General features: G+C 39.9%; 1 protein-coding gene across 2 annotated transcripts in view; it reads right to left on the bottom strand.

Moving 5' to 3' along the window:
- The window catches only part of NIPAL2 (NIPA like domain containing 2), a 49,101-nt gene that overhangs the window by 11,164 nt on the left and 16,247 nt on the right, over nucleotides 1-21,690 (bottom strand). For both annotated transcript variants that reach the window (XM_027657057.1, XM_027657056.1), the window contains exons 2-6: nucleotides 19,719-19,787; nucleotides 17,326-17,497; nucleotides 8,591-8,650; nucleotides 6,493-6,614; nucleotides 1,348-1,444 (exon numbers count right to left, since the gene is read on the bottom strand). In XM_027657057.1, the coding sequence (XP_027512858.1) occupies nucleotides 1,348-1,444; nucleotides 6,493-6,614; nucleotides 8,591-8,650; nucleotides 17,326-17,497; nucleotides 19,719-19,787 (520 nt within the window). The remainder of the gene's footprint in view (nucleotides 1-1,347; nucleotides 1,445-6,492; nucleotides 6,615-8,590; nucleotides 8,651-17,325; nucleotides 17,498-19,718; nucleotides 19,788-21,690) is intronic.

Genomic DNA, 21,690 nt, shown 5'->3' on the forward strand with positions numbered 1-21,690 from the left:
GGTGGATCCACTCATTAAGAGTGCTTAGGAGTGTACAGTGCTTCACACTCCTCATAGCAGTGCTGGAAGCTGCAGAGCAGCTCAGGAGAGCTCTGCCAAAGCTGCCACGCTCTGGGCTAGGAGCTGGGGAATGGCTAGACTCACACTTCCCTCCTGCACACCAGGAGTAGTGGAACAGTTAGACCTAAGACTTTTGGAGCTCTTCCATCTCTGCCTCATACAGGGAGCATGGACATCCTTCGATGCTTCTGCAGAGCTACAGATCCTAATGTTCCTAGTACTGGAAACCTATATGGGAGGACTATCTCAAAAAGTTGTTCTGAAAGTTTGAGCTTTTGAGCTGACTAAGAAACCACTCAGGTATCTGAAGGAAGATAGTTAATAAAGCTGTGACGGTTTTTCACATTCAGTCAAGTCCAAATTTTGTACCTGGCAAACCTAAGTGAAATTCTGTTTTATCAAAACCCTCACGATCATCTCCATTAGAAATGTGCTTTATGAGTCTTTGCAAACTAATATGTGCATTCACTGAACTAAGTGAGAGAATGACCTTTTACTTGAACGACACAGTTCAAGCACTTTTCACTTCAACCAAAGACTTGTGGTGTCCCGTGAGGCTTTCATGGAGAAGCAACAAGGACTGGACAATTTGTCACATGGGGTGGTGAAAATTCTTAATATAAGCAGTGGAGCTTCAGAGATAACCTCCTGACATTTCTCAAAACTGATTCAAGTTTAACTTTATTGAAAGTTACCTGATAAAGTGACCTCCCTATTTCTCTGGTTATTGATTGTGGTGACAGTGGCTCACAAACTTCAGTGGCCCACTGAGTTCTTGTTATGCTTCTGGAAAGGTGGTAAAATATTAAATGTTGCATATGCAACATAGATAATAGTCATCGATAATTCAAAGAAAAGTTGTTGCACAGTCACAGTATAACACTGCATTTGTTTAAGGAGTGCTTACAAGGTCTTAAGCTGCTCTGTTTTAAAGAACTGATTTTCACAGCCTGCTCTCCAAAACAAAGTTTCAAACAGTTCACTTTCCCAGGATCTAAACCTAAAGTGTTATCTAAAAAAAGCCTCAGAATACCATTCCACATAGCATATTAATTTCAGAGTATCTGCAAAAAGAAATACTCCCATCAATAAGCATAGAAACTATGTTTCATAATCAGCTTTTTTCTCCAAAAAGAGCCCCCAGTAAAAATCATGTGAAATGTTTCAAATGTTTCTCGTTCAGCACACCGCTTTGAAATGGCCCCAGCCTAAACTAGCTGAGAGACTGAGTGACAAGGAATTATCAAGTAACAGACAGGAACATTAAAGTGAATAATATGTTCTTACCCAGTAGTGCTACCATCATTAACAAAACCACGATGTGTTTCACAGCCTTTCTTTTGTAAAAATAGAGAAGAATGCAGAATATTAAAATTTCTAAGATCTGAAAATAAAACAGAAGAAAGTTAGAGCTGTGAAACTGTGTAATAAATGCTTCATTCAAAGACTGAGATGTCTTTTCATTGCACCTTCTGCTAAAAAATAATTTTATTGCCAGTTGACCGAGCTATCAAACAATTATTGTCATTTATCTTTCCTATTACAGCAAAATTTAAACTGAGCATTACTTATTTATTTAGTTTTTCTTTTTGCACTTCTATCTATATTTCATCACAGGTAATGTTGAGAAGACTTTTTTAATGTGACAGCAAAGGTACCCATATTTATTGTAATAATTCTTACAGAAACTCTGTTTATAATTCCTATGGAGTAAAGCACTTAGCTAAAGATAGAGCAGTCTACTTTTAGCTATAATATTCTCAATGTCACTCTTTGCCATGTGCAATCTCATTTATCCTACCCTTTTTGCCCCTCTCACCATTCCTACTAAAAACTCTCCTCAAAATTTTGTTCAAATTTTCTGCCATACATCATAAGGAGGAAAGCATTTATTTCACATAGTAGTTCTCAAATCAAAGGTGCCTGACAGAAGCTTACCTTGCAAATCTCAATGGCAACCAACAGACCACACTGCAGCTGCAATTGCAGCTGCTGAAGCAGCTTTACCTACACCATGCATGGTCTGGTTTTGCTCCTTCAATAACATATGACAGCTAAATGACAGACAGTTAAATTTACTGACTTGCTGTTAATTTGTGTCTGCAGATTCCCTCAGTAACTCTTGCCTTTTGCCATCTCAAAAGTGTGGGTATTCTCCCCCTCCATGCCTAAAGAAAGCAACAAGTGTAAGAACCATAAAGCTTCTGTGAGGCTCAGCAGACTTAAGAAAACAGGAGTGATGGACTTTTGCACTGAAAAGTGCTCAGAAGCCTGGTAGCCTTTGAGACAGCACAAAGAAAGAGAAATTTCAGTCTCACAGTAAGTAACTTGGCCAGCCTCCCCAGCTTTATTCAACAGTGCAACACTGGGTATGTCTAAATCATGAACCAAGGCAGGATACATGTTAAGATCTGCAGACAGGTGAGTTCATCTTGGCCTCCCTGTGGAAAACTGACAGGGCTTTGAGGGAACTTGAGAGAAGAAGTAAAAGTTAGCAGATTCGCTCTTCATGCCACTGGCAAACACATATTAGGGTCAGCACAGAATACCACATTATCAGGCTGCACCTACAACAACCTCCAAATAGCTTCAATTGCTATTTTGATAGTGAAAAATTGATAACAGAATAGAAGAAAGATGTGCTAAGTAAATACTCCTCACTCAGAAAGATAACCAGGCTAAGAAAGGAGTTCCAGAGATGCCTTAGGCATTCTTTTCCACGACACACAAGTCCAGGACTGAAACACAGGATGGTGTGCGATGGCACCAGGTGACACAGCACTGTGAGATCTGCTTCCCCCGCCAGGGCAAACCTGAGCACCACTCACCTCACCCCCTAGAGTGTACAGAAACCCATGAGACAACCCAACTGCAGGCAGCCAGCTAAACCTACACTGATTCATTTTATATCCTCTAGATGATCCCAGCAGGGGAAGCATCATCATCTGCCCTGTCACTTAAGATTTCAAACTATGCAAGAATAATCATCTAAAACCAAGGCAAGGGACAATCACTGGCTCAAACTGTTCCATCACAGCAGCTCTGGTATTCCACTCCCTCTTCCACCTCACTCCTACTCCCTGACTTGCAGGTATTGCCAAGCAGCACAAGCCTTGACTGAACCAGGACACCATAGCAGGCTCTGTCCATCAGCCTTCTGTTAATCCTCACCCTGTCATCAGCTCTTCTCTTGCTAAAACTACCAAAAAGCTCCACTGTGATCTCATCTTGCTTAAAAGCAAACAAACCCACCAAGAAGACTCACTCTGGAAAGGAAACAGCCAAGAAAAATGACCAAAAGGACATAAGAGTCCCTGATGGCAGCTCTTGAAGGGGTGCACAGATCTGTGTTCATGTCTGCTTCTGCCTCCTGAGGAAGCCCCAAGAGCAGAAGTGGTGTAGGGACAGAGATGGCAGTCCTGTGGCCAAACCTAGGGAGAAAAAATGATGTTTGCTTTTCAGGGCTGCTGTTTAAATTTATTCAGCTCTGCCAAGTCTCACCTACTAAGCATGAAATTCAAACATTAGTTCTCACCTAGTGCTGCCCAGCACTATTCTTCTATGGTTCTTTGCCACTTGGTGAACCACCAACAGGCCACCTTTAATCACAAGACAAAGGAGAATCTGTGACAATTAAGTCACTGCAAGCAGAGTGCATGGCTCCTAACAGGACCTCACACAGACAGGAGCCCTCCTGGGGTGTCTCAGCTGTTGCCTATGATTGTCTCCTGAGAACTACCCAAAATAGTGCTTGCTCTCATAGCTGTAGCAGAGTTAAATATGAACTCCAGGAATGGTAAGTGCGTAGATATATCGGCTTCACATATTCTGTTTAGAGGAATTGAAGGAACATGACCTGTTTTACAATGATCTCGGCTGCTGTAACTAACCTCTACAGAAGTCTCCTCAAGCCCTCATCAATGTTTTTTTATAATCATGATGTTTTTCATCTTTCTGAGCATTATCAAAAGGCACCAGAACAAAATACCACACTGTCTGCCTCAAGTGTTTTCCCAGCATATACAGCAACATAAGGACCAATAAACCAAGAGGGTCTTCTAGGCACTTTGAAAGAAAAGCAGAAATGCTTTGAACCTGATTTTGCAGAGATTAAATATTAACAACCCAATAGTTACTATGCTTCTGTTTAGGGAAACCTAAGAGCTTCCTCTATAATTTATGTTATCTGTAGCAACTCGAAGTGCACATAACCAAAAGACAGAAAAACAAGCTAGGCTAGTCATTCTTGCTCAGACATGATTATGCTACTGCAAAGTCTCAGAAGGTGACTCAAAGTTGTCTTGTGGGAATTGGAGGCTATTTCTGCACAATATGCCAGTGGAATGCCATGGGATGGTTTACCACCCACAGAGAACATTTTGTACCATTGGGGCTTTGTATTTCTCAGCAGACAACACTTTGGGGCTACTTTTAGAAAAACTGTTGGACTGCATTATACTTCTGAACTGTCTCCTCACTATATATTTATACTGAAAACTCTGCAACTTCTGCTGCACTTTTTTGCATCTTAAGAGCCAAACTGTGCTAGGCATTTTACAAACAATTATGAATAGCTAGCTCCCTGCCCAAAGAGAACGTGCACAACATGGTTTGGTTGATTTTCCAGCAGCATACAAGGATAATAAGTCTGATATCTCACAGTCTCTTGTGGAACCTTTCACTCCTCCCTCCCTTTTCTTTGGAGAGAAGAAGCCCAACACAGATGAATCCAGGGAGCAGAAGGAACAAATAAAGACTGATATATTGTTGATTCAACAAGATTTGCTGTGTACTTACTCCATCCCTCCCTACGACCCATGCTGTACATATAGAATTAGATGCTGGCTGAGGCAGGGAAAAGAGAGAAGAGGGGAAAAAAAGTCCAGGAGTTACCTACCACTTCCTCATAATCTTATCTAAGAAGAATACAGCACAGTCTTCCTGGGTATTCAGTTGTGTTCTTACAAACTTTTCTAAAACAAAGTCAATAAAGTCATCAGACGGGGAAAAGCCCTTTTCCAGCAACCTGTTGGTTTCAAAAAAACGTGAATGGTATGTCACCCAGAAATTTCTGGTGTCACTGGATGTGAATGGAGAGTTTTCTCTCTCCAGCATTTCTATACAAATGGGTGAATCAAAAATTTAAAATCAGTGCCTAAAATGCCAGGCATTATCATCTAAAGGTGAAATTGCATGGTAGAGGGGGATATTCAGTAGGAAAGAGAGAGGGTCCTCCAGTGAGCACTGAGATCCCTCTTCTGAACCCTCTCCTAAAGAAATCCCTCTTGCTGTGCTGATTGCACGGACTTGCTGAAGCTCTTGTGGAGGCTGAAGCGATCCTTGGCACTGCTTTCAAAAGCCTCTCTACTGCCTGATTGAAAGTGCCTGTTGTGATTTATACAACATGAACATTAATTTCTTCCATTGAGCTGTATCATCATCTTTCAGGATCTTTAAAATGCACAAAAAATTGAAAGAGTTTAAAATGCACAACAAACCGAAAGAGAGGATCAACATTTTTTTTATGGTAGCATGTAATTTGCGCTTAATCAGTAGTCTCATGGATAGTTAGATGTATGTAAAGTCTGGAGGTTGGCTAAAAGATTAAGGTCCTCAAACTATTTACTCAGTGGCTTTCTAACTGAGCGTCCTACCAAGAAAAGCCTGGGCACTAAGAATCTAATTCAAGTGAGTCACTTTACTGGGAAAAAAGTAACTGCTTCTGAAGCTCCTATATTGCATCTTTTACATTCAGCTGGAGGAAAACATTTTCAACTTTCCAGAGGAAAAGAGAGACAGAAATTCCTCCTACACTCTCTGGTCTTGTTTCTGATGCTAATTAAATACATCAAAGAAGACATATGGCATTTGAAGTTTGTACACAGATACTTTAATCAAAATGGTTTTTTTGTATTTGAATTCTAACTCAGGTTAAAGCAGGCCACCCCTTCACATCTCAGCTCCATACAAAGCTCCTTTCAGCCAGGCTTAACAGTATGGGGATAAACCAGAGTGATAAGAATGGAAAAAACAGGACCAAGAGTCTGCATAGCCTTTTTTTAAAAGCACAATTCCATCACATTCCAGAAAAGCCCTGTAACTTAGCTGTACATGTAGACAGAGTGGCATGAAAACATACATAGGAAATATAAGCGGTACCAATATTTAGGTTTTCCCTCAATATCCCCAAACCCCCAAATCTTTCCATTCTTGTTAATCCTGCACGACTATGACCTTCCCCTGGCACATAGCTCAAAAGACACCTTCTGGTGCTGCAGGGGACAAGGATGATGACCCAGGGACTTTTTCTCTTATGAAAATCACACAATTTATCACCACAAGCAGTTTTTCTACCACTAATTTATAATGCTGTTAAAGGCCCCATAACACCAGTTTTTCTGATTTAGGGAGTAGTAAGAATCAAATACTCACTGAATATACCAAAAAAGGCCAGCTCACTAAGTAATTCTGTACTTGTCTTGCTGTGAGCTCTTGAGGTACATTTGGAGCAAATGTCACCAACAAGTATGTCCCTGTTACTGTCAGTGTTCCACCTTTAAAGAAAAGGATACATTATTTTGGTAATACAGTATTTGGCAATCATGGTCATCCTTGTTCTCCAGATGATTTGAAAATGGTTTCTAGAAGAACGTTTAAGTCTGTTAAAGCAGATCTGTGCTTAGGTAATTGGATTGTCTTGCATTTGTGGTCTTATCTAGTCTAATTTTTATTAAAGACTCAGAGAATTTTGGAAATGTGAAAAAAGTTGTCAGTAAAGCCTTGTGATTTTGGGTTCCAATTCAACAAAGCATTTTCACATATTCTCAACTCTAAAACCAAGAGTATGACAAAGCAGAATCAATTCTTTGTATTTCTCACAGGCACAAAGCACATCACATAAACTTAGCCTAAACTGAAAGGACAAATTGCTTACTGGTGCAGTCAGCTAGATCATTAACCAGCGTAAACATATATAACTCTCCCAAAGTCAGTGTGGCCACTGAGATCTGCACCAGATATCAACCTGCCCTGGAAACATTAGATGCAACACATATGTTCCAGTCCAATGCTTATGTGAAGCTGCTGTGAGGCCAACATTTTGGCCACTCCCTGTTGTATTTGCAGGCCTATGAACTGTTTTATAAAAGGTTGATTTCCAAAGACTATTCAGCCACTAGGTTGCCAGGGCCCCTTTTCAAGGTCGAACTTGCATTATTGTACTTTTAATAAAAATCTGGAAGTTCTGCCTTGTGGACATCCAGCTGAAAAACACAGATGTTCACTGAAGTATCAAGATATAAGAGAGCTGATCCTGAGCTCATAAACTGTATTGGATTAAGGAAGATATTAGCTAATCAATTTTTCTTCAAGTAATCCTTAAAATTCTTGGCAAACCTATAAATTGGGGTGGAATACAAGGCTCAGGAATACAAAACAAAGCACATCCGGAGGGCTTTGCTGGCACTGTTATCTCACACAGTTCCTTTGGAAAAGCAGAATTGTTCTATATTTATGCGCTTGCAAAACCATCACCATATTTCCCATCATACAGCTCATTCCTATGGAATGTAGTGACATTGTTAAATCCTTCTTGCAAAGTCAAACTCACAGAAATAAAATAAATCAGTGCTGAACACTAGTTAAAGCAACACACAGTGTATAAGGCCATAAGGGAAACATGATCAGTGAAGGGAGGGGGAGTTTTGAATGTAGCAGCTGAGCTGGCAAACTTGGATTCCAAACCTAAATAAATAGTATATAGTATTCCTGGAATGATACTGAACAGATCTCTCCGAAACATTAATGAGAACAGCTGTCCTCACTATAGTTTGGACAATCAGACCTAGAGATGCTAGGAACGCACAGAAATATCAGGTGCCCTGCATCAGGTGTGCTGTCCCAGCTGAGATGGCTTGGTGTAAAGCCCAAACCCTGTGTGCTTGTCTCTCAGTATTGCTGTGTTCAAGGTGGGCAGTTTTGATATGCAAAAACATCTGAGACATAGACAAAAAGTTGGCATGCTTTTAGAGTGAAGACCACATTTCTCAACAAAACACTTGGCAACATTATTGTTTGTTCTTTGAAGTGATAAAATTAATACCTAAATGGAAGTTATCACTTTTAATTGAGCTTGAATTTTTGTGCGAGGTCTATGCAGTAAGAAAAAAACAATTTTTTTTTTGAATGAGTAACTCAATAACTACCCTGTTTTTATTAAAACTGTGTTGTACTCATAAAGATAATACTAAAGACAACCTCAGAGGCAAAAATAGAAAATGAAAATAAATTTGAGCAGTAAGGACACATAAGGAATGAATTATGGTTGTAAGAGCAGGGGATTTGGGAATGCAGTCTTATCCTCATGTACTGAAGATTCTCTCTTTTTATCACTTCTTCCCAGTTGTGAAAGTATCTGCCTTGAAACACTTGCTCGGGAAAGTGGGAGTGTGAAGGTGGGGGTCTATGTGAGAGTTACAGCTTGCTAAGCATATGGCAGCACACATGTCCATATTAGCAAATGCTTACTTACCCAATATATCAGCAGTCCTCATGGTCTTCTTTAGGAAAAAGACAGAAATAAATGCACTACCTAGAATAGAAATATAAAGACCTTTTATATATGTGTATATATATATATGTTATAATATCAAGTGCTATAGCAAAAAGCTGCCTTGGGCCAAGTTTAAATATATCTCATAACTATTGTTGTTGCACCATATCATGATATAAACAGCCAGGAGTCCATTCCTACAACCAACAAACGCTCAGTTTTTGTAATATTTCAGATATATCCAGCAGGCTCTTACGTGGTTGAAAAGATGCAATACATTTCCCATCTCCCAAGCAGACACTGCTTAAATTGCTCTGATTCAGTCATATGTGGAAACATCAGGAAAAGGCACCAATCAGCCTTACTGTTTCACTCCCCATTCTGCTACCAACTCACTATACAGACTTGCTCAGGGTACATGGAAAAATAAAATTCTGCTTCTTTAGAGGCTTATAAGTAAAGTAACTGCAGTACAATTGAGAGGAAGAAAGCCACTGCAAAAGCATAGCATTGAATATGAACTAATAGAGTGGTCATGATGTCTGCTAACAAACAGGTAGAAAGCCCCACATATGTACCATATGGGAGCTCTGCCCATGCTCTTCCACAGGGACTTGTACTGAGGAAGGAGAAAATCAGACGTGAGCCCTGGAAATGATGTCCCATTTCCTGGAAAACTCCGTCCCTTGTTCAGCTCTTGCATTTGCCCTCTGCCAGCTCCTAGCCCTGCCCGTTTAGGATGGGAAGTAGCGCACAGGTGAGCAGCAGCAGTGGTAGGGCCAGGATTTCTGATAAGCAACCCAATGTGGACATGTGCTAGAGAGGAAAGAAGGAGTTTGAACTTAAAATGTTGGCCACCTGGGAGAGGTGGCTCCATTCCAGCATACAACATTAGAGCATCTACCTCTAAAAAGAAGCAAAAGAAGTTGGATAGCTCCTATGTAAAAGAGATGAGGAAAGTCCTTTGGGAGAGGTGCATCAGCAATGTTGGATTCATTTAGAAACCTCAAAGAAAGTCTCTGCCCAGGAGGAATGGTGAAGGCACACACTGAACCTAAGTCATGTGATGCTGCTACAAGAGCTCTGTTCCTGTCCACAGCATGAAATTTTTGTTTTATTCTTGAAACAACATTTCAACCTTTTTGCAACTATCTTTGCATCATTACCTCTACTGTTCTGATGGAAAATTTGATTTGTGATTAGCTAGTAGATGTACTCCAGATAAATCTGGAGAGGTACACACCAAGACATAAACAGAGAAATGGAGTTCAGCATCATGTCTGTGTTATCCAGTCAGCAGAAAATCAGATCTAGCAGAAGTCACAAAGTTAAACTGTATCAAGAGTGATGGAGACCTATACAAATTAATAAGTGCAATAAAAGAATCTTCAGCTGAAAATACCTCACAGAAAGTAAGGTGCTTGACACAGTTTTCTCTAATGTTTCAGTGACAACTTTGCTGGAGCAAAGACATTGGTGGTATCCAGGCAACACTGGTAATAGCAGAGCTACCCAGCTTTAGAAAAAAAGAGAGGACAAAAACCAGGGAAGAAGTAGCATCATCCAAGACAGTGCAGGAATTAATTACTGCTCTGTCGCCCTGCTTTCATAGCTTTCCCAAATGTCCCAAATCCCACCTTAGCCTACCCACCTAGGCAGTCAGTGTCACAGCAAAGACCTGTTGCTTAAATCACTGATACCTTAGTGATTTTTTTTTTTTTGAGTACTTCCTTATCGGGGCTCTCTGCATTCAGCAGAGATCTAGCAAATGCAGTCTAGAGTTCAATTTCACTGTTGGCATTCAGTCTGGGGTGAGATGAGTTATGCCCAGATTTTCAGAGCTCAGTAGTCTGCAGATGACAAATGGCAGCTTGGGGGGATCACAACCTCTGAGGCTGGCAGTGGGCACAAGGAGGTACAGGAATGGAGCCAGATAATGAAACTTGTCACTCAGCCTGTCATCCGCTTTAATAATGCATTCAAATGCAGCCAGCTCTTTCTCCAGAGATAGCTGGTAATGCACCAATGAACATGAGCTCAACAGAATGTATGTATAATTAATGTAGAGTAATATGTAGAGGAATCTAAAAATAGCAGAGGTTTGAAGAACGTATATTAGGCCATCTGGGATTAGAGGAAAAACTGAAGTAGGGGAGGAGGTGAAACACCAAGGTGAGGAGAGTAAGACCAAGGAGATACTCTGAACACAAAAGACAACTGTCCCTGTAGATAAACTGCCAGTGCTCCATACACATTCTAGTGAAGAAGAAAAGCAAAAGGGGTAAATCTAAGAGAAGAAGCAGAGAATGGTTACACAGATCTGATGAGATGCTAGAAGACATACATGACTGATCAGAACTCTGGCAAACTCTGGCTATTACCTCAAGGGCTGAATTTTAAGCAAGTTATGGTAGCACAGCCAAGAGAACACACTGGCTAACAAGATATTTTAATTTACTTTCCTTTTCTTAATTTTCTCGGTTTTAAGCTCCCAAGTTTGGCTTTCGGATAGTCTTTCATATTCTTCAATTTTTGAGGTAGTGATGGATCAAGTTAAAGCAAAGAAACCATGTGGGCCTGGGAGGAGGGATATGGAGGGAGCCTGTGAGTTGCAGGTATGCAGGCTGGTGTTTTCTGTTTTTCAATTCTGATGGCTTTGCAGCTTTCCTTGGCTTGCAGGATAAATGGCAGACACCAAAGTGTATCCCAGGAATCCAGCAAGAAATGCATAGCCCTCCCAGCTGTTCTACTCCTCTTCCTTAACTCCCTTGAGCTCCCACTCAGCCTCAAGTGCATTCAGCTGCTTAAGACATTAACTCCTCCAGAAAAGGTAAAGACAATATGTTAAATGGCCAACACATACTCCTTGCCATCTCCTTTCTGTTGGATGGCCTCCAAGCTGATCCTGCTGTGAGCAGGAGGTTGTGTTAAGGACTTTCCAAGGTTCCTTCTAACCTGAGTTATCCTAGGACCCTTGAACTCGTGGCAGGAGAGTAAGTGGGCATCCAGAGGCTACAGCTAAGCCTACCAGATATATGGATTTAAGCACTTACTGTATCCCAAATTCAGTTCCTAAATGCATCCCTGCTGAAACTCACCGGACTCTCCATTTCTTTCCCACCATCCCTCAGATCACAGGGGAGGTGCTTTGCATCTTCCCACCTTTCCTACCCACTACCAGTGGTATTATTCCCTCACACTTTCCTCCTAGGCCACTTTCCCTTCACCTTGATTTCACCCTATAACCACAGCAGAAGTCTAACTTCCTACCACCCAGTCCCAATTTTCCCTTTCCCATGCCAGGGTCCTCTTGTTCTCCCTCTGTCACAGATACTGTGTGCCTCCTCCTCCTCCTTCACCATTATAGTGATGTAGGAAATAAATTATTGAACATTATGTTCAACTCTGTGAGTGAATAGACTGAGGATCTTGGGCAATTGCTGTGCTGCAACGTATTAATATGTCTTTGCAACTGGTTTTTTGTTTGCCTTTTTTAAAATAAAAAAAAACCCAAACCTATAGACAGTTAGAGATTGAGATCCATGTCAAAGTGAAAAATAGTCTCTGTTGGTTTGGGTTTTTTCAATTGGTCAGCAATAGAATACAGAAATGCAGACATAAAAACTGTGTCAAAGAGTAAGCTGGCAACAGCTCGGCAACAAAACAAGTGATTTATCATTGTTCTGAAGCCTTGCTAGTTTTGAACCACTGGTTTAGGGAATACAACACATGCACAATTCTAAGCCTGGATTGTCAGCCTTTAAATCATCAGAGCAAAGACTACATTCCTGGTCATCTGAGAAGACTTGTATACTGTTGGGTGAATCAGAACTATTTTTGGCTTTTTAACTAATTTTTAAGGTAAAACTTTCAAAAGTAGGCACAGATCCAACTCCCATTCCCACTGAGAGTGGTCGCCTGCTAGATCAAGAGAAGGGCAGAAAATCTGCAAGATGATCTGTTAAGGATTAAACATTACAGAACCAACACATCCTAATGTAATGGGAAAAAAGAGTTTGCTCAGTAGCTTAATTTTTATGTTGAAACAACATCTTTTCATGCATGAGCATAAACTAGGCTGTTTTACATTCATTACTGAATGTATATATATTCACTGCATATTGAATGATTATACATTCACATTATTGAATGAACATATATTCACTGCAGCATGCAAATTTCAATTTAAACACAAAAAATGATTTAAAAAATTGAGTTTCTTCATGGTGTGCAATTAAGTGCCTTGAGGGAAGGCTGTCATGGTGCTACACATAGCTCAGTCAGCTGCTCATTCTCTTAGGAGAGTGATAGTTTACAATTATCTCCATATGTATGTTTTCTCCAGCACAAACAGAAATAAAGAGCACTGTGATGTGTGGGTTCTGCAACTAGCAGACAATGAATGGTGAGAATCCAGCTCACAAAATAACTCCTCTGCATCCTAGACATGAAAGCTGCAGTTAGGATTGTTTCTTGTTTGTTTCTTTAAGAAAGGGATAATACGCAACAGGAGAAGTTAAGAGGTAGAAAATATACACTGATTCATAGTGTATATTTTCTGTATTTGTCCAATCCAGCCTTAAAAATTCAAATGAGTGTCTATCATTTATTTTTCCTACCCATAACTATTTTAAAAAAAAGGTATATTTTACTACCAAGCCGTTTTCCTGATACTAAGGCTATTTATGAATATGACCTTTTTACCTCTTTTTTTGTCATCTTACACCACATAGTTTCTTTCGCAATCGATCATGGCTTCAAATAGTAGTATATACTTCCTTTTCCTCTTTTTGATTCCTAGATGAGTTTTCTGTATGATTTAAAAAACATTAGTGTTCTCATAAATGCATAGACTGCCTGTACTACTTCTGTCTTCTCTAATAGTTTAAAAAAAAAACCACACCAAATTTAATATTTGCCTCAAATGTTCATTTTGTTAAGTGTAACTAATTCAGTCAGGTAAAGGCATTTAAAACTACCCATTTAGCAGAATATTTTGTCCCCATTTCACTGGTGGTCTGGATGAAATACCAAAGGTGGAGCACTAGCCATGATTCAAAGACTATTGCACCTCTCCCGGTTTGTGCAACAGCGTTTCACTTTGAGACCAAGCATTTACTCTGTTTTATGCCCACTTAAGGGTCTACTTCCATGTAATCAAGTAGTTTAAATTCATCCAGTTAATTTTGCCCTAAATCTGTTGAGCAGTGCTCAAGTTATGAGGATGCAGTTGCTGCCAGTTACATTTGGAGATGTGACCTGATTAAAAAAAGAACACAAACATTGAAAATATCAGAGGAATTGCTCAAAAGAGAGACTAATAAGGTGAGCTTAATTCTGGAACTTGGATTGCAGGACACAAAAACTGCAGAGAGAAGGAAAAACTTTGAGAATTCTTTCATTGCATTTTCTAGATGAGTACAAAAATAATTTTAAAGAATAGTTTGGTGAATGTTTCCCAGATATCATTAGCAACAGAGTCCTCAAAATTCCAAGTTCTTGGGCCACAAAGATGTTACATTACCTGGAGTGGGTGAAATCCACTTTTACAAGAATGTTTGAGGATCTTTCCAAAGTATCATCGTGTTATCAATATTCAAAGCCTAAAGCAATTTCTTGTCCCACAGCTATTTACAAGGAGCACATAAAAAATGCAAAGGGATCTCAGCAATGTCAGTCTAAGTGATTTAAGTGTAAAGAAACTCTCTACAGCATGATGAAAACTGCAAAAGAAATTATCTCGAATGCCACTGGCCTCTACCACCCCAATCCCCCACCTCCAAGCTATTTCTGCAGGCGAAAGCAAGATGACGAGCTAAAAACCACTGCCGCCTAAAATTACCCGAGCTACATGTAGAACATGATTTTTATTTTTTAAGTGTAGAAAGTTTCTTAATGATCACATCAAACATATATTACTCCTCCACTTTTAAATTAAAATTTACCAATTTATCCTCTTGAAGAAAACAACTGCTGTCTTCTCAAACTATTTAAAACCCTGAACAGATGTAGAGCTTGCATCATTGCAACCACACAGAGGAATACTTCCACTGTGTAAGAAGAAAAATATAGCCTTTGTAGCTTAATTCTAACAAAAAAAAATTAAAATCTATTGGTGCCATGCCAGTTCATGGTCTGTGGTGCTGGATTCTTTTTAAAGCCAGTCATTGGAAGCATCCAGTTCAATAGAATGAGGCACAAACTTTTCACTATTTAATTGATACCAGGTTAAGTGCAAAATGCAGTTGGATGCAGTTAAATGTGGTAGCAGATCATAATAGATGTTGGCTCCATCTATTTTAAGATCCTTCCCATCAGAAGTCTGGAGATATATGATGGGTACAGCTCAAATCCATTCTGGGCAGATACTCCAGTCTGCCTTATACTCCTCCAAAACCCTGGTTTCCAAGCAAAGGCAATTTTCCATGCAGACCCAGAGTGACGGAGATGTGCAGAGAGCCCCCTAGATGACTGGACGTATCACAAAGCACATTTCTCCTCAGTAACCATATGTACTGCATTCCCAATGCCAGTGAGAGTCAGCTCTTACCATATGGGGCGTGTTGACACTGAATTTGGGAAAAAATGCGGCTCAGAAGGTTGGACTTAGGGTTCAGATATACATTTGGAGTTTTTTATCAAGTACTTAATTTCTTCATTTAAAAAATTAACTCATGAAAGACAGAAATTCAACAATACCTCAAAACAACTACCAGACTCTGCAAAGTCCACCCTCCACCACCTAAAAGAGGTCACAACTTATTGAGAAAAATATTTCTTGATCTTTTAAACTGGAAGACCTGCTGCCTACAGTATCCTTTGCCCAGTTGTTAGCAGATGATGCACATGTGTCTTGGTTAATTTGTCATTGGCCTATATGATGAACTCTTCTCAAATTAAGAGATGTTCTCTGGCTTTAATTTCAGAAGACAGGAAAGTAGTAGAAAGTGTTACTGGGAAGTTATCATTGTTATTGGCTGTCTACACAATTTTAATTTTCCCTTCCTTAAGGGAGCATTTGCTAGACTAAATAAAATTTCAGGTATTTGTTTGGGCTATGAAATGGATACTGTCAGCTGATATATGGGAATGGAATATAAGCTATTAAAGTGCTTTCTGGGGTCTTACTGGATAAGCATTTTGGGTCAAAAAAAAGTGGATGAGAATTTTGATAACACTTAACAGTTAGGAAAATGATTTCTTGGTATTTTTTATAAGTAAGGGGAAATGGAGAATGGAGGAATCATCAGATGCAACATTTCTTCACATTTTGCAAAAATAGAGAAGAAGGGATCTGCTCAGATAAAAATCAACCCTAAATGTGATCTCTTCTTTGCAGCAGTTTAATAACCAGTGGGATTTTTCCCCTTCTCACTGCTTTTCACTTCTTCTTTCTCATTTTCTATATTTGCATTTTATTCAGTTTGGGCAACAAATTAGATTGGTCAATATCCTTTTATGTTCAGAGACATGTGGACATGTCTACAATTGTTAAAGATATAACTACTGCCACCAAAATCACCCTGAGATACGTCATATTAATTTACATTTCCATCTCAGGTAATACTGCATTCCTTTCTTTGAGAAATCTTTCCTACTGTGGTGAACTAACATGGCTTTACATCTCACTCTGAAATTCTGCAATAGTTTAACATTAAAGGTTACAGTAAATTGTCTGCAGTTTCCTTTCTGCACTAAATTGCACCCACACATGGTTAGCTGCCTCCTCATACAGCCAGGCAGTCCACTGGGAAGATAATTCATCTTTTCTACATTCCCATGCAGAATCACTCACTGCAATGTCACTTCTGAGCATAAAACAGGTAGCCAGTGACAGACTATGAAGTGTTATCACCTGCCAAGAGCAAGTAAATGAGCTCCAGCATATGCATATCTTGAGATATCTCAGCCCTGGATGTTTCAGCTGTGGATGTGAAGTGACTGAGTTAAGGGATGCAGCTGCACCCTGAATTCCTGTTTTCACAGCCTCTGTACAATATCACCCTCTCCACCATGCTTTGCATTAGCACAACATGATAACATATTTTAAAATTTATGTTACTTTATCAAAGAAACATCACACTTGTCTCAATATCTTAATCACAAAAAAACCCCCAAATTAAGAAAAGATTAAGATCATATCACTTCTGCTGAAGTCCAGTTAATCTGTACACAAAGGAACAAATGAACAAGTTTAATAATGTCCACAAATACACTAAATTTGTAGGCCCTTTTTGTCACACAATGCAGAGAATCAAGCAAGTTTGCCCATGTTCACATGAGATACGGGGATGGGCAGGGGACAGGTAGCAGAAACTACTTGGTGTGATGGTAACATAGAAAACATGTAGGTACTCAGGATCAGACCACAGCTCTGTGCAGTCAGCAGGATGGCAGCCCCCCTCTTCGGGGGCTTGCAGAGCTGGCGACACTGGTGCAGCACTGGGTGGCAAACTGGCAGGAACTAGCAGAGCACAGAGTGACACAAAAGCAAAAACTGTGGAAAAAGAAATATATTAGAAGAGTCTCTGAGTTAAGTAGACAGTTTTTGTTAAACTGTCAGCTCATGTAATTATATGAATAATTTCTTTTCAAACCACAACATTAACATTTTCCTCTTATGTTCCTTCTGCAGTTCCTGCGGTTTTATTCCTAGTCACAAGCAAGCGTTTGATTAAAGCATGTACTCAAGCAAGAAATGGCAAAAATCTCACCTATGACAGATACACATCCCAGTGGAGCAACAAGAGCAATGGGGGCAAATCCGTAGGCTGCGAAATTGCCCACCTCTCCAAGCCCCAGGAGTGTAATCCCACACCACCACAGCTTGCTCGTGTAGTAGGGCTTCAGCTCAGTTTGGCAAACCAGTCGGAGATGAGCGCATTTCTAGAAAATTAATTATTAGGAACAGGCATGAATAGAAAGACTTCCATTGTGTTTTTATGTCTGACAAAAGTGGAATAATTAAGGGGGCTGTCAACTTCAAATTCCAGGTGCGTCAAGGTTTCTTTTTAAGCATGGTTTTCAGCTTGTTATTGCACAGCTTTGTGTTAACTCAGTGCTGCTTCAGATGGGTGCTTTCTGAGCCGTGGTGGAAATGGCTGAAAAATTAGGCCTCTGAATAAACCTGAAAAATACTAAGAGAATACTAGCTAGTGCTTCTGAGCTATCACTGCACGCATCTGTTCTTGTCTCAAAGCAGAAGCCCAGCAGTTGTGCTCTGAATCTGGAAACACTCAAAGGCAGGAGATGGAGCAGAATCAGAACTGCGGCAACAAACTGGAAGAAGGGGAACAGACAACATGGCATTCCTGCCCATGAAACATATCCTCGCCAGAAATATAATTTCAAAATTAAAAAGGCAGCACTTAATCACATCTTCTGTAGGGAGGACTCTAAATTAATTAGACAGAATTTAGGATTTGGCTACAATCTCCTGTTTGACCTTAGAAGAAGATCATAGGTAAAGCATTATTTTCTGAAGGAAAACGAGCTATACCTGTGACAACAGGTATAACATATACTCAAGTAATACTCCACCAACACTTCCTGTTACATGAAGAAGGTATCATTGATACAGGTTATAATTGTTTTCTCTCTGGCTGTACAGCAAGAACCTGTATATAACAAGATAATAATTTGCCATTGATCACACTGATCTTCTGAGACAGAGTCCAGGCAGTCTCCATCAGGAAGGTGTCATAATTGGGAATGATGCAATGTTTACCACATTAGTTCTGCAGAATATAGTTTCCTTTCTCAAATTACTCTCCAGCCTCTCTGCACATGGGTCAAAAAAGTTGGAAATCAAATGCTACAGTTATTGCAGTATAAATGGTGGTAAAATAAATTTTTTTCTCCATTACTTGATATTTGATTTTAGAAGCATCCCTGCAGAGCCCTGGGGAGGTTGTAAACAATTTTCCTCAAACTCCCTTTCTACTTTGTTGGCTACTTTACAGAGTATGTGCCAAACAGTAATGTCTGTGACACTCCATAGACTTAGCCACTCCTCCTATTGAGAGAATGCAGCACATTACTGCAGCTTCACTCTGAGGAACATATTCAGAGGATGAAATCCTAGGAAGTTTAGCCCTCTGAGGAGAAAAAGAGCACAAGAAAATCAAACTTCCTTGAGCCATAAACCTGGATGTTATTCACAGTAACATCCAGGATTTTGAGTGTTCCATATTTGTAAACACAGGGAAAAAAAAGCCCAATAAAAATACAAATGAAATTAATATTAAATAATATTCAAATCAAGAATGCAAGTTTCTGCTGAAAACCAAGTTCTTAACTGAATCCTGAGCTGTGTTTTCTCCCCCAGATTCTTGTAGGATTAAATCTTGAAGGCACAGTGCAATTGAAAAGATGCACAACAAACACAGGAAAGTGATCTCAGCAACTCTCTTATAGCCTTCTGTCTCCAGATGTCTGCCTTCTTTGCACAGTAATGTGTGTGAATGGTATTTAGGTGGAGACTGTTTATAACCCAGATGAAATACATTGCAAATGATGACCTGTTCTTTAGCTGACAACCTGCTAGAGGGAAGAGAGGAGGGTTAATGGACTGCATAGTGGGAAAAGGGTAGAGAAAAAAAAAGTTCAGCCTATCCTTTTAATATCAGTATGAAAATAAATGTTGAGATCCAGGGAAACTCATTATTCATATTTAGAAGATACTGTTACTAAATGGAGAAAAACATACTTTCAAGGATTAAAAAAATTTCAGTTTAAAATGTCTGTCAAATTGCAATGCAAGCTATTGGGTCTTCCTAAATAGCATTTAAAAAACTGGACGATAGTTCAAATCCAGCAAATGCTGTTAATGATTACAAGTGAGTCACAGCTGGTATTTCCTTATGCCATATTACAAGGAGGAGCACTAGTTATGAATTCTTATTCTGTTCCTGTATGAGAATCACAGTACAAAACAGGTTGAGAGCTCCCAACAACTACAGCAGGGCACTGTTAAATTATAGTTGAAGAGAGAGATTGTTTATTAAATGCAACAAAATTTGTATTTTGAACTTCATCAAAACCAAACTGCAACAAAAGCTACTTGAGAAATATAAACAACTCTGAATAAATAGAAACAATTTCATACCTGTATATTCAAAGAGACACTAATCAGCAAATTTGAAGCAGCAGCAAGTAAAACTCCCAAGAGCTGAGTCTGCAAGACCACAAAACAAAGAAATAAAAAAATACTTACTAGTTTAAGAAGAACAATATAATGGTGGTTTTCTGATAGCACATTGCAACCCAATCAAAAACAAATTATTGCACTTTTCAGTCACTGAGTTCATGCTGCACTGAGTAAACTGATAAAAAATACCTTTGTGCAGTTGACTATGGCCTAAGTAGTAAACAGGTGGGAAGAGAAAGGGCATCTCAGTGCAGGGGATGGTTTTGCTGTCCTTCAGCAGAACACCTTAACTCCCATGAAATAAAAAATTAGGCAGGTCTCAGTTGAAAACTACACATAGATGTTCTTTTTTTCAAAAAAAAAATGACCTTTTTTGTTACATAATCCGGAAGGAAAATCAGCAATCAAACAATTCCTATTGGAACACAACTGTCTTACATGTTAACATATCTGCTATTTGACAGGGCAGCCAGGAACATAGGTCTCCTGACAGTTTCTTTAATGTATTTTGTTATTGCGTGAAATGATTTCCTAATCAGACTGTCCAATTTTCAGTAAGATTTGCAAACTTTCTATGAAGCTGATAAACTAAAAACATTCAAGTAGGATTTGTTATTTTGCTAAGCGGCCACTTAAAGATGCCATTTAAGCAAGACCAAATAACAGGTACATGACAGAGCTTCCAGTCTGCTTTCAAAATGTTGAACAAACATTTTCAAAAAACACTTTGCAAGTCACCATAAGTGTATTCAAGACCCGTTCAAGGTTACTGTTATAGTGCTGTGAGGAGCCCCATTATTTCGTAGAGAAGACAAACATACTATCAATTTTTATAAACAAGGTCATGGTAACATAACCCAGCACAACTACTGTTTGCAGGCTGTAAAGCAGCATCCAATTCTGTGTTTGCAGCCTCGGCTTTCATGACTCTTACCCAAGAAGGTCCCTGGGCAGCTGTGAAAAGGCAACGCCCACCAGCCGCAGAGACTGGTGCCCCTCAACATTTATACAGACCAACATGTGGTCCAGCAAACGCTTGGAGGAGGGATTATTTTTGTGGCTAGATGATTCCCAGACAAAGAAAAGGCATCCCCAAAACTGTGAAGAAACACACCTTTATTATAAATCGACTATAATATTCTTACTTAAGAGATACAGCAGAATCCAACCATTTCCATCCCCTATGTTTCTGTACTGACTTAGGCTCAGAAGGAGAAGTAGGCAACAGAACTGCTCTGAGTGAAATGCTTGGCTGACTGCCAGGTGCCAGCCAAGGTGCAGCCAGGTGTGACTGATGGGTACAAGGGGATGCAGAGTGGAGAATATAGGAGGTGAGAGGGCTCCCTCTGCTAACTATTACAGCATCAGTGCCACAGCTTATGTACAAGAAGCATTACTCAAGGGTTTAGCCCATGCCTGCTGGTCTTTTCCATCTTGTATCCTCTCCCTGCCTGCCACCCCCCCTCCAGTATCCTCCAGTGGATGTTCCAGCAGTGTTTCCTGGGCTCTCGCGCCAGTGCATTTTCCATGCTCTAGAAATACACCTCACTGGAACCAGTGGGGAGAGTGTAACAAGACATCTCAGCATGCATCAGCACAGACATCTTTGCTGAGATTAGGCACTAACTAGGACATAAGCTGCCTTGCAGCCTCCTTCCACACTGGGGAAATGGTGTCACATGGACACCACACAGGGCCTTGGTGGAGCAGAGGGATGGGTTTTCCTTCCTTTGACCTTGATGCTGTAGCATCGAATCTTGAACACTGATCTTCCACAAAGTTTAACCACTTCATCCTGCACGCACAGCAGCTTCAAAAAACAGCAGTTAAATTGAAATTGTTTTCTTGCTCCCAAAGTCTTGTTCTTTTTAAATGACAACATGCTCCCTTGTGAGGAGGCGGAGAAGTGGCCTTGTCAGCCTTGTCATTA

The sequence above is a fragment of the Corapipo altera genome, unplaced genomic scaffold, assembly GCF_003945725.1.
Source record: "Corapipo altera isolate COAL_440 unplaced genomic scaffold, ASM394572v1 52b, whole genome shotgun sequence".
NCBI classification, from domain to species: domain Eukaryota; kingdom Metazoa; phylum Chordata; class Aves; order Passeriformes; family Pipridae; genus Corapipo; species Corapipo altera.